General features: G+C 41.0%; 1 protein-coding gene across 5 annotated transcripts in view; it reads right to left on the bottom strand.

The window, feature by feature from the left end:
* Window positions 1-15,366, bottom strand: part of PLCG1 (phospholipase C gamma 1) — a 128,864-nt gene that overhangs the window by 72,408 nt on the left and 41,090 nt on the right. For all 5 annotated transcript variants that reach the window (XM_089513972.1, XM_089513975.1, XM_089513970.1 and 2 more), the window contains exons 2-4: window positions 6,589-6,741; window positions 3,418-3,511; window positions 2,127-2,174 (exon numbers count right to left, since the gene is read on the bottom strand). In XM_089513972.1, coding sequence (XP_089370098.1) covers window positions 2,127-2,174; window positions 3,418-3,511; window positions 6,589-6,741 — 295 coding nt within the window. The remainder of the gene's footprint in view (window positions 1-2,126; window positions 2,175-3,417; window positions 3,512-6,588; window positions 6,742-15,366) is intronic.

Genomic DNA, 15,366 nt, shown 5'->3' on the forward strand with positions numbered 1-15,366 from the left:
CTTGGTAGATGAGGGGAATGCTGTGGATGTAGTGTATCTTGATTTCAGTAAGGCCTTTGACAAAGTTCCCCATGACATTCTTGCAAACAAGCTTGTAAAATGTGGGCTAGACAAGGTAACTATTACATGGATTTGTAACTGGTTGACCAGCTGAACGCAAAGGGTGCTCAACAATGCCTCCTCTTCATCCTGGAGAGAAGTGACCATTGGGGTCCCACAGGGCTCTGTCCTAGGGCCAGTGTTATTCAACATCTTTATCAATGACCTGGATGACAGGATTGGGAACATACTTATCAAATTTGCAGATGACACCAAATTAGGAGGAATAGCTAATACTTCAGAGGACAGGATCAAAATTCAAAATGACCTGAATAGACTAGAAAGCTGGGCCACAGCTAACAAAATGAAATTCAACATGGAGAAATGTAAGGTGCTGCACTTAGGGCCGAAAAATAAAATGCACAGATATAGGATGGGGGACACCTGGCTGAATGAAACTACATGTGAAAGGGATCTGGAAGTCCAAGTACACTACAAGTTGAACATGAGTCAACAGTGCGATGCAGCAGCTAAAAAGGCCAATGCAATTTTAGGCTGCATCAATAAAAGTATAGTGTCTAGATCAAGAGAAGTAATAGTGCCACTGTATTCTGCTTTGGTCAGGCCCCACCTGGAATAATGTGTCCAGTTCTGGCCACCACAATTTAAAAAGGATGTTGAGAAACTGGAGTGTGTCCAAAGGAGGGCAACTAAAATGGTGAAAGGTCTGGAAACCATGCCCTATGAGGAACGACATAGGGAGCTGATGATGTTTAGCCTGAAGAAGAGAAGGTTAAGAGATGATATGATAGCCCTGTTTAAATATTTGAAAGGAAGTCATATTGAGGAGGGAGCTAGCTTGTTTTCTGCTGCTCCAGAGAACAGGACCCGGAACAATGGATGCAAGCTAAAGGAAAAGACATTCCACCTCAACATTAGGAAGAACTTCCTGACAGTAAGGGCTATTCAACGGTGGAATGCACTTCCTCAGAGTGTAGTGGAGTCTCCTTCCCTGGAGGTTTTTAAGCAGAGGCTAGATGGCCATCTGTCAGGGATGCTTTGATTGTGATTTCCTGCATGGCAGGGGTTAGACTGGATGGCCCTTGCGGTCTCTTCCAACTCTATGATTCTATGATCTTTTTAGCAGACCATGGTATGCAACTCATCTCCAGCACCACATTTTACAGGTCTTTAAAACTGTATAAAAACTTGCAAAATGTTTTTACCACTGACTAAACCTCAAGGAATATATAAATCTTATTTCAAACTGTTCTCAATTACACTTCCAGTTTTGTTGGAATAACTCTGATGTCTTTGATATTTCTCTTCAGCAGGCAAACTCTGCTGGTCTCACTAGATTTTTACATATTTTTTTAAAGGAGGAGAGGAGATATCTGCTACCTAATTGACCAAGGATACATTTTTAGTCAATTAGAATGTTTGAATAGTTTTAGTTAACTAACCAATAACATATTGTGTCTTTGGTGGCGACTCCCTCGCGGAGCAAAAAAGGAGCTCCAAAATGGAGTTCCTTCTCGCGGCACGGCTATTATGTCGCGAAGTGCTGCTGGCGCACTCGTGGCGTCATAGCCGCCACGACACGTGCGGAAGCACAGCGTCCGCTACGTAAAAATGGCGGCGGCCGTCTGCAACGACCGCCGTCGTTTTTCACGCGCAGAGCACATATTAGGGTTAGGGAGGTGCGGAAGCACCGCACCTCCCTAACCCTAGTACCCGCTCCGCGCGTATTTTAATGGCAGTATGTAACCCGCCATAAGTTGCTTTAAGATTAATTTCTAGTACTATATTCAGAAAAAAGTATTATAACTATTCAGAATAAAGTACTGTAACTTTATTCTTTCCAGTACTCAAGGAAAATTCAAGGAAGCAGCTCCACCTTTCCAGTGCAACAAATCTAACATTGTGCCCATTATCCAATACAGGTACTTCTAGAAATTCAAAATAGCATTTCAGTAAGTAAAATGGAAGAACCATCATTATCAAAGATTTCAGGAGCCCCCCTCCCCCCCAAGTTATTCAGTCAGTGTTACCATACTGTTACTAAGAGAAGGTTACACTCTATTTACCTGTCTTCCCTGTTGCGATCAATGGAATAAAACTGTTTTCGAAGCCACCTAAAAGCAAACAGATTGTGAAATTTGAGTCTCTCCAGTTGCTTTGCTAATCTTCCAAAGTGCAAGTTACCCATATGTTAACTTACACACACACACGTCACTAGTTTATCCGGATCATATTAATTGAGTGTAACTAGATAAAAGAAAGCCAGCATTTCCCTCCTACCCCTACATGCATATATATTCTGGATTCTATAGCACTGTATAAGTTTTGAATTCAATACAATCAATAAGTAACTCTATTCTAATTCTAATTAAGCCCTCAGTTCTTCCTGCAATCCACTCAAAACCATCCTAGGAAGACCAAACAACAAGGTGTGGTTAGGGATAAATCTCTGGGGAAGGAAAAGAACTTGGAAAGTAACTTCTTGGACTAAAGCTCTCAGAATTCCAAGCTCTGGGAAGAAAGATCCAAATCTACAAGCCAGTCATTAAAAATAACTTTTTACTGGCTGTCAAGGCTGAGGACACAGCGAGTGTACCTGATCAGTTTTGGACATTATGTTGGGATATAAGCAAATAGGCAGTGTCTGAAATATTTTGGCTCCAAGCTGCCTAATAAGCAACAGCATTTGGTGCAGTCATTCTGGCCACATGGCCACCAGAGTTGTATTCAGACAATGCTGGCTCTTTGGTTTAGTAACAGAGATAATCACCACCCCCTACAGCTGGTTACGACTAAACATTCATGTCAAGGGGAAATCTTTACATTTACCTTTATTCTTAACACACCTGCCCAATGATTTGATTATGTATATAAATCCGTGTAATAACATATTCTATTATCACTTTTTAAAGGAAATGTGAAGGAAAAATACATTAATGCTGCAATTCTACACACGCTTACCTGAGAGTAGACCCCACTGAATTCATTGGGACTTACATCTGAGTAGACATGCGTAGTATTGCACTGAAAAAGGAGCCAAAAGTGAATACTCTCTAAAAGAATAGAATTATAAATGTTGTCTTCATGTTTTTTTACCTCTTTCCTCCACTCCTTCATCTGTGTCATAAGATGGTTTTTAAAAACAATCTGTCAGTCTATTCCAGAATCTTTAACTTTCAGAAACATTACGTAACTATGTATAAAATTTATTTACCTGTGAACAGCCCCTGTGTATTTTCCTTTAGCATGTTTTGCATAGGTATAAAAAGATTATGCTGGCACAAAAGGGAGATAAAATGAAACCCTCAGTATGCCCACCTGCCTGATTTTGCTTTCTTGCTCTCAGTTTTGTTTTACCTTTCAATCTGCAGTGGGGTAGCAGCTTTTAGGGTATCCGCCACAAGCCAGTTCAATCCTTTGATCCACATGTTGACTTCATCTTCGGATGTGGCTGTGAAAATAAAGGACAAACTGGACTTGTAAAGATATGAGCACAGGCATTGACCCCAGTTTCCAAGGAGGAAGTCCCTATACACAACAGGTCTCCAGCAGGAAGAAGCTAATCTGACCAAACCTGAGGTTTATATGTTACAAGAGAGCACTACAAGATCTGCCATTAAGGGAGAATAATTCTGATATTTTAGCACTCATCACTGTGACACAGTTTGTCTCTAAATATTTATCGATATGTTCTTCTTAACCACTTTGAGCTCCATTTGGGGGGGAGTAGGATGATGATGATGATGATGATGAATTATCATTATCATTATTATTTGCATATTCTATGACAGACTTGTAGACTTGGAAAAATGTTGGATTAACAATTACAGAATCTGCCAGCCTGCATCTCAACTTCTGTAGAACTGTCAAAAGCTATTTGTCTGGCCATCTGTGACAAGTGAGAAACCTCTCCAGGAAGCTAAATGATAGCTGTTCTCACCCACTGGCCACCTTTCTGGACATAGGGCTACACGAGAAAAATTATTTAACATAATTTTGTGGCAGCAACCAAACCAGTATATATTTTGAAGGGCTAATATTTATTTACAAAACTTTCTATAGAATGGTGTGTCATGTCATGCCCACACTGGAAGCGTCCTTCTTAGAGAAGGACCACGAGGATCTTGTGTGCAGGAACTTTGAGAACACAGGGCCTGAGAGGAACCTAGTCCTTCAAGGAAGGATGGCTGAGGACCACTGCCAGCAATGTGAAGTCGAAGGCTTTTATGGCCGGCATCCATAGTTTTGTTTTGTTTTTGTGGGTTTTCCGGCCTTTTGAAATGCCAGCATTCTCAGAGTCTTGGAGGTGGTTTAGCCTTTGTTTCTGCTGCCAGGCTTGCTGGCAGTGTTTTTTGGGCTATTTGGCCATGTTCTAGAAGATTTTCTTCCTGATGTTTTACCAGCATCTGCGGCTGGCTGGCATTCCCATTCAGAGTCAGGGGCTTTCCCAGTAGATAATGATCACCAATTAGCAGACACTAATCCTCTTTTGCATTAGCCTCCCAGCCTGAGGCCTGCCATCAACATAGGACAATACACATGCAAATCACTCCTGCGTTCCCAGGCTCACACAGTATATATAGACAGGTTGCTTACCTGTAACAGTATTTCTTCGAGTGGTCATCTGCGAATACATACAAATGGGTTTTACTGCGCCTGCGCAGTACTGTTCGGAAACTTCTAGAATCACTGGGCAAAGTATATTTTGCAACATATAGCAACTTTTTGGCGGTAGCTCCGCCCACCTATTATAAAGCCCCTGCTTCCCGCTCTTTTCCCCAGTTCCTTTTTTCTGCCGCGTTTGCTGCTGTAGGGAACTTCGCTCACTTCGATAGCTGTTTTAGGATCACGGGTATTGACTTTGGACCACTCTTGACCTTCGTTTTCTATGACCTCCCCGTGTACTTTGAACTCTCGGCTTGCACTGACCTTGATTTCGGACGCTTCTCCTATTTTTGTCGACTCCGGTTACCATGTCTCCGCCTTTCAAAAAGTGTGATGTCTGTGGCAGCAAGGTCCAGGACCCACATTCCTCCTGCTTGTTGTGCCTCGGGAAGGACCACGACACCAAATCCTGCGTACTCTGTAAGGCCATGATGTCCCAGGCCAGGAAGAACCGGGAATCCCGTCTGACTTCGGCCATTGCCCAAGGCAAGGTCCAGGTGGAGGGCTCCCGACCGGCCTCATTTGTATGATTCGCAGAGACCACGAAGAAGAAATATATATACCATAGTCACAGATGCTGGTGAAATGTCAGGAAGAAAATCTTCTAGAACATGGCCACATAGCCCGAAAAACCCACAAAAAAACACTGCCAGCAAGCCTGGCTGCAGAAACAAAGGCTGAGCCACCTCCAAGACCTTGAGAATGCTGGCATCTCAAAAGCCAAGACAGAACTACTGCACAATGTCTAGAAGGAGGATTGCTTAAACTTCTCCACTTAAAGCCTTCAGTGTACTACAGCTGGACATGAATGGTAGTTCCTGCACATGAGCACATGAATGTGAAGCTGTTGAAGCTGCTAAAAGCCATGCGTTCATACCTCCAACTTAATGTCTGTCAGCACTCCTGTCAGATTTTGCTTTGTTTGTCTTTGACTCAGCCTATCAGACTTTGCCTATAGCAATAGCAATTGCAGCTTCATTTATATACTGCTTCACACCACAATGAGCAGTCTCTTAGTGGTTTACAACTGTAAGTTAATTGCCCCCATCAAGCTGGGTACTCATTTTAGTGACCTCGGAAAGATGCAAGGCTGAGGCGACCCTGACCCCTGGCTTGGACTGAACCTTGCAGATCGTGAGTGATTGGCTGCAGTACTGGCATTTAACCACTGCGCTGCTAGGGCACAGATAGTCCACACATGGCGTGTCTGAGGGGCCGCCCCTTTCAGTGCTGGATCAGAGCCACAACAACTACATGCCGTGGCCCCAATATGGCCTTTCCACAGAGCAAAATGGAGCTGCAAAAAGCAGCTCCTTTTTTAGGACATGGAAAGGGTGCCATAGCTGCTGGCGCCACAGCTTTTTAGTGTTCCTTTCATGCTGCGTTATCTGGACATAGCACCAGAGGAGTGCTTTCATGCCATCTGCCATGTGGTGGGGTATGCGGTGTCACGCCAACATGGGGGCAGAGTCATGGCATGCGGACGCCATGGCCCCACTCCAGCCCAATACCGCCTTTCTCGCCAGTCTGTTAAGGTTGTGAGTCTCTTGAAGTTTGTTGTGTCCTTGGTTCTGTTTCTGGTCCCTGACTTTGGATCCTTCCTATAAGTTCTGTTTATGTGAGGCCCTGGTACTTACTGTGGACCTGCCTGTCTGGAGTCAAAACAGTGTGATCTAAAAAGACCAAGTGTGAACAACAAAAACCCTTCTTTGCTTGCTCTTCTCTACTGGCCCAAGCCAAACTCCATTTCAGTGTGAGTAGGAGTGCTGGTGCTTAGTAGGGTGTAAATCGAGTGAGAAAAATATAGTATGCCACCTGATCTACACAACGAATGAGAAGACAGAAGAGGAGAAGAAACTCCACCTTGCAGGCTCAGTGTTTTCAGCCTGAATTCCATGCCATAAAGGATGACAAAACAATGAGACTGATCTGGACGGAAAGAAGGATCCTCCTGATAGCGGTCAAAATCTCGGGAGCTTCTTCCCAGACGAATCTCTTGGATTTCACGAATATCAACTATAAGAAAAAGAAAAGGGATCAACTGGAATGACAGAAAATTAATACATATAACTAAGATGTATTGTGAAGATGCAGTGCTCAGTGCTAAAGCTTCCAATATCCTAGTGTAATGACTACTTTTATTAGCAAATGATACAGCTACTCACATGTTGAACTATAACATTTTTAGATATGACCTGTTCCTGTACTGTAAGAATAAAATATTCCATTGTGGTATATGTGTTAGCCTGTTGCAGAAAAAAACAGCAGAACATCTTAAACACATTCATTACAGCACAAACTTTTGTGGTCTAGAATCCACTTTTATCAGATGCATGAAGTCTCATTTTAAGTAGATACATGCAAATACTGATGGGATGCAGACTGTCAACGTAAGGTCACTGGGAAATCAAAGTATAAAAATTTGTTGTTATTATTAATAGTGGTCATTCTCAAAACATCTGGGTGTTAATGCAGACATCCTTCCATTAGTGAGCAGATTGTACAGCATAGTGGTTTAAAAAGAAGAAGAGGAGGAAAAGCAAACAGAAGAGGTGTCAAGATTTATGAGTATATGGTAGAAAGTCCTCTGTAGTCTCTTATTTCTAAACATATATGTACTCTGGTTACTTAGGACAGGAGTTGGGAACAGGTTTGGTGTACTGGGGTAGATCTCCGTATTAACAATTCCCTTGATGACACCAGCGAGCTTGGTCCCAGCCCCCAAACTTCCCTGTGTGAGGAAAGACAAGTGAGAAACTAAATAGGCTTCATTCAATGTGTGCTTTGAGAAATATTCCAAATGATCAAGGACTCCTTAATTATTATTTCCCAAGTTACCTAAATTAACTTCTGGCATTTCAGATTAGGTTGTCATATTAAGTTCTCACCCATCTTGGCTCTATTCACCTTAGAAAGCTGCAAGTATTCAAAGAGTTCTCAGGACAATTTGATCATTTATATGGATTTTAAGACAGTAACCAACAAGCAAAATTTTCTTGGCCATGTGCAGTGGACATTGTCTTTGACATACCAAAATATGCTGGTTGTTGTGACTGTAGGCCTTCAAGTTGTTGCTGGTTTAGTGACCCTAAAGCAAAACTATCATGGGGTTTTCTTGGCAAGATGTAGACACCAAGAAAGAACCATAGTTACGAAAATACCTAGGAAGGACAGAGCACAAGGAAAATGCTAGCCAAAAGAACACAAAAATTACCAGTATATTTATATTTTTAAATACATTTTGTTTAAATTTGGGTTCCACTTTAGCAGGAGAAATCCTATCTTGCTAGTCCCATAATGACTAAACAAAACCATGTCTACACGCAAATAACTCTGAACCGGTCATTGGGTCTCCCTGGAACCACTAAAGGTCACTGTGATGTATTCCAACAAGAGCAGCAAGCATACTCACAAAGACAAAAGGAAAAATATGTAGATACTTTTTTAAAAACCCAGTAAGAACACTATTTTCATATGTGGATGGGCAAAACACAGAAATGGCTTTTTCTACCGAGTATAGAAATACACTCAGAACTTGGTTTCATTATTCCCCTGGAGAAGAGACACACATTATACACTTTAACTTCACACGACTTAGGGAGCTGGGGATGTTTAGCCTGGAGAAAAGAAGGTTAAGAGGTGATATGATAGCCCTGTTTAAATATTTGAAAGGATGTCATATTGAAGAGGGAGCAAGCTTGTTTTCTGCTGCTCCAGAGAACAGGACCCGGAACAATGGATGCAAGCTACAGGAAAAGAGATTCCACCTCAACATTAGGAGGAACTTCCTGACAGTAAGGGCTGTTCGACAGTGGAATGCACTCCCTCGGAGGGTGATATGAGTCTCCTTCCTTGGAGGTCTTTAAACAGAGGCTGGATGGCCATCTGTCAGGGATGCTTTGATTTGGATTTCCTGCATGGCAGGGGGTTGGACTGGATGGCCCTAGTGGTCTCTTCCAACTCTACGATTCTATGATTCTATGATTCTAATTCATCTAGCAAACTTCTCATTTACTACCAGGACTAAATAAATAGTTACATACATGCACAAACACACACTCCTGAACTTGAAATACATAATCCTCCTTCTCATGTGCCCTGTCTATAGCAAAACAAACTTATTACAAATCATTTATCTCCGCCAACGAGAGGCGCCCGCAGCGTCTGTTCTCCACCTTCAACACTTTGCTTAAACCTCCCTCTCCTCCTGTCTCTTCATCATTCTCCCCCAATGACTTCGCTAATTACTTCATCTCAAAGATTACCACCATTCGCTCTGAGATAGTCCCTCCCGATTCTTCTTCTGTTCATAATCTTCTATCGCCCTCGCCTAAAAAAAAATTCTGTGTTTCCTCCTGCTTCTCTGGATGAACTCTCTACACTTCTGAACTCTTCCAAACCTGCAACTTGTTCTCTTGATCCAATTCCTACTCGTCTTCTAATTTCCATAGCTCCCTCTCTTCTGCCTTCGCTTCTCCATATCTTCAATCTCTCTCTCTCTACAGGCTCCTTCCCTTTGGACTTTAAACATGCTCTCATTTCCCCAATTCTGAAAAAACCTTCTCTTGACCCCTCCTCTTTGTCTAGCTATCATCCGATTTCTCTTCTTCACTTTCTTTCTAAGGTCTTGGAACGGGTTGTTTATTCTTGCTGTCTTGAGTTTCTTGAAGCCAGCTCCATCCTCGATCCCTTTCAGTCTGGTTTCCACCCAAGGAATTCTACAGAGACAGCTCTCACTAAGATCTCAAATGACCTTTTACGGGCCAAGGCTAATGGCCTTTACTGTGTTCTCATCCTTCTTGATTTGTCTGCAGCTTTTGACACCATTGATCACAGCCTTCTAGTTGATATACTCTCTGACCTTGGGTTCTCAAACTCTGTTCTCGACTGGTTTCGATCTTATTTGTCTGGCAGATCTTTTGCAGTGGTTGCTGGCGGTCAGACTTCTTCTCCTGTTCCCTTATCTGTTAGAGTTCCCCAGGGCTCTGTTCTGGGTCCCCTTCTGTTTTCCCTCTACACACTGTCCTTAGGTAAACTCATTAGCTCTTTTGGTTTTTCCTACCATCTGTATGCCAATGACACCCAGGTGTCTCTTTCCACCCCTGACGTTTCTCCAAGGCTTGAACAGCAAGTTTCGTCTTGTCTCACAGCTGTCTCGCAGTGGATGCGCCATTGGCGTTTGAAGATCAACATGTCCAAGACGGAGCTTCTTGTCTTTCCTCCTAAGTCTCAACACTCCAACACTCCTTTTCTGTCTCTGTGGACAACATTTCTATTCAACCAGTCCAGCAAGCCCGCAGTCTTGGTTTTATCTTTGATTCTTCTCTGTCATGTATCCCTCAGATCCAGACCACAGCCAAGGCTTGTAGATTCTTTTTATACAACATTGCCAAAATCCAACCATATCTCTCCGCCTCCACTGCCAAGATTCTGGTCCATGCCCTAGTGGTCTCAAGACTTGATTACTGTAACATCCTCCTGGCTGAGCTTCCTCTTTCTCACCTCCATCCTTTAATCTCTGTCCAGCATTCAGCTGCACACATTATCACATCCGCCCACCACTCTGACCACATCTCTCCTTTGTTGGCATCCCTTCACTGGCTCCCCCTCCCTTTCCGTATTCAGTACAAGCTCCTGCTGGCGACGTTTAAAGCCCTCCATGGGCTGGCCCCTCCTTATTTATCAGACCTTCTTTCTCCTCACCTTCCCACTAGGGCCCTCCGTTCTGGTAGTCAAAGTCGGCTGTCCCAGCCCAAGATTTCCTCTGCCCCATCTAGGATTTGCCCCTTTTCACTTGCTGCCCCTCACTCCTGGAACCTTCTTCCCTTGCAAGCAAGGGCCATCACTTCTTTAACCAGCTTCAAAACGGAGTCGAAGACCATCCTGTTCAGAGAAGTGTTCCCAGACATTGCGTGATTGTCACTTGCTATCTGATTTTCTTTTTGTTGCCAGTTTTATTGAACCATTTCCTGTATTGCTATGTGTTTTATTTGTGTTATCCTATCATTTCTTAGATTGTACGCCATAGGCAGGTTTACTCTTTTATATTTGCTGTTTTTATGTACAGCGCTGTGCAAATCTACAGCGCTATATAAAATAATAATAATAATAATAATAATAATTGATGTGCCTTAGTTATTTACTTTTTTGAATTTATACAAGCTGCCTTTAGATTGCTGCTAATTCTGAAACTAGGTATCAAGAGGTTTGGGGTTTTTTTTTTGTTTGTTTGTTTTTGTTTTTTTGAAGCCTACAAACTACTTGACAAAGAAAATAATTGTTGGGAACAGTCCAAGCAATGTTCAAAGGAAATTTAAGACTGATCAGAACAGTCTTTGGTGGAAAAACTGCATGTTGAGTACAGAAGTTCACCAAGCAAAACGACAAGAGAGACAATGTGTGACATCGTCTCCTTGCTAATGGAAGTTGACAGAATTTTCTTAAACAAACAAACAGGTCCATATGCTTCCTGGAAAATAATTCTAAAACCCCCTCCATGGAATCAATTAATGGCTTTTGTGACTCATGGTTTTCCAGTCACAAAACATTTCCGAGAAGCAGAGAGTAAAATCCTTTGCAGAGAGGGGCTATAATGTAGCCCAGACCTTACTATAACATACATCTCATGATTTTTTCATCCAGGGTAATATAAGCATATTTCAGCTTGCCTGGCTTTTTGGGTTGCTTTTTCTATAAATCTGACCCTGGAAACAGAAGAAGCTTTGAAGAAGATGCTACCCAAAGTAGCAGAAAGTACTGTACTTTGAGCTAACCACACAATCAGTGGAAGAATAGCAAAGAGAAGGTTCATTTCTATCATTTATTCACAGTTGTAACACACTTTAAAAAAATAAAAATAAAAAAATCCACAGATCATATATGCCAGTTGATTATGACCTAACAGTTGATTATGTTTTTAGGTTTCAGTAAACCCACCATGTCAAGCCTTTCCTCCTGTGCCAGACAGAACAGTATACTACCAGAGGACTCAAAAAGTGGACCATATTAAGGAACCAAAAACAGAACTACAAGAATGGCAAATATGTTTTAAAACTAGGGAAGAAGTAGGAAGAGAAACAGATCTGCACTTCAGAAATTTGAACCAGAAGCAGTCTGATGTTTGCTTGTCACATGGGGATTACAGATGGGACTGAACGCTTACTGTCCAGACCAGAAGCAATACCTGTTAGGTTACTAGGGTGCTCATTTATGATAACCCTGTCATTCTGCTTTCAAATATACAGACAAGCAAAACTGAAGCCCTTCTACAAATGCATACTATTTTATTTATTTATATTCCACCTTTTCCCTAGCCCTAGGACTCAATGCACCATAGACCCCAGAACAGAATCATCCCTCCCAGTACTAGACTGGTAGTGCTGATTCCTTTTCTGAGATGATCAGACAAAATTGGATCACCAAGATCCCCATTTAGCTGAACTGGAAGTGGCAGAATAGTAGAAACTGCCAAAAAAGCATCCAACATATGATTCCCATTTTCATCCAACAACTAAACAAACCTGAAATTTTGCCAAATTGCTACTGTGAGGCAGGTGATGGAGGTCAGATTTAGCTTCCCCTATGTTCCACTCTCTTCTTTCCTTGCCAAATATCTGACTGGAAGAATTAGGCATAGTTCAGGCCTATATGCATGCAGCCTCAACAGACCCACAGACACTGATAGGTCATACCCTTTATGTATCTACAACTACACACTAAGCTGTAATTTTAAATTGAAAACAAAGATTGACCACCTCTAGGAAAGACTACACATAAAATAACTTGCTCATTACTCGTGCATCTTGGAAAATCCAGTTTAATTAGAATCAGAAGAAACAGAGCTTTCATTCTAATCTTTTGAGGGTTGGGCTGGGATAGAGGTGGAACTGCTTGGATAGCAGAAACAAGTACTGTATATAAGTAAAATAAGTAAATAAAATAATAAATTTGAATATGACATCTTTACATTTTTTTCACTGTTTCATAAGAAAATACAGTGCAGTACTTCTTTATGAACATCCACATTTATGTCCAAAACTGAAAAACAATGGTCTTCCCTCACTTTGCCATCTGTGTATCCTTTTCTTTTCAATTTCTCCACATCTCTACAGGCAATTAAAATGTATTTCACCAATGAAGTAGTTTACATAAGGACATTAGGGTGATAGAGATCAACCCCCCTACTTCTTTTTTGTAACACTACACCTGAGGAAAAGACCTAGAAATCTTGAAAATTTGCACAATTTGGGTGATCTTTTCGTTGGTCCAGTAAGGGCATTATATTTACTTGGATACCAGAATTGTTCTTATGACCAGCTTGGCTTTTTAAAGGAAAAAAGAGTAAAAACAAGTGGATTGCTTAACAGTAAAATATGAGATCAAGTTGGCAGGGTGGGGAGTACCATACATGAGTTAACCAAACATCATAACTTGTTGTCTGTCTACAGTTCAAAGTTCTTGATACAGTTCAAAGTTCTTCCTCCTTTTTTACCTTTCTGCATCCAGTTCCTCAAGTTATCTTTCAGTGCATACAGAAAGATTAGGTACAGCAATTTGGGGTTAGTAAAAACCACTTCCCTGCCTGCACTTTGCAGCAGCATAAGACCTAAATGCACAGCGCTCTGTTTTGTTGCCATAGTTGCAGTTGAAGCTTCCTTTTCTGCCCGTTCACTTTGTGGCAGAAATAGAGCTGCTGGGTATTTAACAAAGAGCAAGAATGGTTCTACTGTAATTACATAATCAGATCAATTACTTCTTTTTGTTTGCTGGGAGACTTTATCACTAAGGTTCATATATCTGAGAAGTGGAGCATTACTTATTCCCATGACTGTTCATTTCTCTCCCAAATACATCCAAGATTTTAGGACTGTCAGAATGCAGCCAAGGCATAAATATTTAACTTTAATACAGAGAGACTGATTTAACATACAGCACAGGATGAGACAGGCACACCTACTCCCAGCCATTTCCCTAGTCCACCTGTTCCTTTCAGTATAGCAAATGAGGAAGGGATGGCTCCATACCACAAGTAGCTCAATACAATGAGGAAGGGAATAATAAGCACAGAAGGAATCACAACTATTATTATTATTATTATTATTATTATTATTAACCTTTATTTATGAAGCGCTGTAAATTTACACAGCGCTGTACATACAATCTTTTAGTTAGACGATTCCCTGCCCTCGGGCTTACAATCTAAAAAACCTTGTCTCTCATTAAGATCTGAGCTCTCAGTCTCTAGGTTGCAAACTAACAGCATTACCACTAATCGCATTCATTTTACTTTACTTAATTACTGGAGATCTGTTAAAGATTCTACAGTTAAGGTTTTTCCTAAGTTGTGTTTTCAATATTTACCAAGCTGCAAAGTCTGGAGCTCAAGACACCAGAGGCTGCTTGAATCATATCCTGCTCTAATTGAAAATTCTTCCAGTTGGAATTCAAGAGAGAAGCTCCGTGAATATATTTTTAACCATGATGTGCATCTGGATAGACTGGCTATTAACAATTCGAAATTTTCCAAATGGTTTAGATTATATAAATTGGACCATCAGATGGCTGCTTACCTAGGGAATCTTACATTTCTAAAGCTTAGACAGGCTTTTACAGCTCTTCGCTTTCAAACAATGCCCTCAGCCATGATTGATGGCAGATATTCACATACACCTAAGGATTCCCGTTTATGTATTTGTGGAGCCCCAGAAATCGAGGATTTGCCTCATTATTTGTTTTTTTGCTCACTATATACTGGTCCAAGAACTAAATTTATGGGATCTATTCTGTCCAATTTACAGTCTAATACCATTTCCGAAAAGATTTATTATCTCTTGTCTGATATTGATTCTAAGGTAACTTATAAGGTTTCACTGTTTGCCTCAGCAGCAATCAAAATTTGGGCAGGGGTAATAACAGTTGATTGTCAGGGAGATGACCTTATCTAAACTTTGAAGTTGTTTTTTTTTAAACGTTTTAACAATTGTTAGGTGGATGATCTTATCTAAACCTTGAAGTGGTTTTTTAACGTTGTCTTATTTAATTGACTGGAAGCATATTATGTATTAAATTTGGATGTTATTTGATGGAATATTTTATAATTCTGAATTGCTGTCATTGGTTTTATATTTTATCATGCGAATGGCCTTTGGCTTAAGCATTAATAAAGATTAATTGACACTAATCATGCAATCAAAAAATGTCAATGAATGCTCAAAATGAGAGACAATTGCTTACATATTGCTGAATTTCTCTCTTTTACACAACATAGTGGAGCCACGTTCACTATGGAGTTTGAGTTATCATACATTGCTTATTCTAACAGACTATCATCATTTATGCTTTTCAGTTAAGGAGTGAATATCCCCAACAGCAAGAAATACCTATTGCTATGCTTTGTGGACCCATGGACTGTCATGACAACCCCCTCTGAAATGTATTTGATCCTAACAGCCCATCACACTCTCTAGGGAACACAATTCACAATTTTTCAAAATCTGTTTTAGGTTCTGTGTGCATGTGCATGCACGTGTTTTAAAACTTTCAGGAGGCCTAAAGAAAGTAAAGATAACCCCAAAATAGTCCAAACAGCCAATCGCATCCCGTGGAAGGGTACAATAGGATGCTTTCAGCAAACTAATTTTT

This window comes from Sceloporus occidentalis, unplaced genomic scaffold (assembly GCF_023333645.1).
Source record: "Sceloporus occidentalis isolate IW3139 unplaced genomic scaffold, rSceOcc1.0.p SCAF_3, whole genome shotgun sequence".
Lineage (NCBI taxonomy): Eukaryota > Metazoa > Chordata > Lepidosauria > Squamata > Phrynosomatidae > Sceloporus > Sceloporus occidentalis.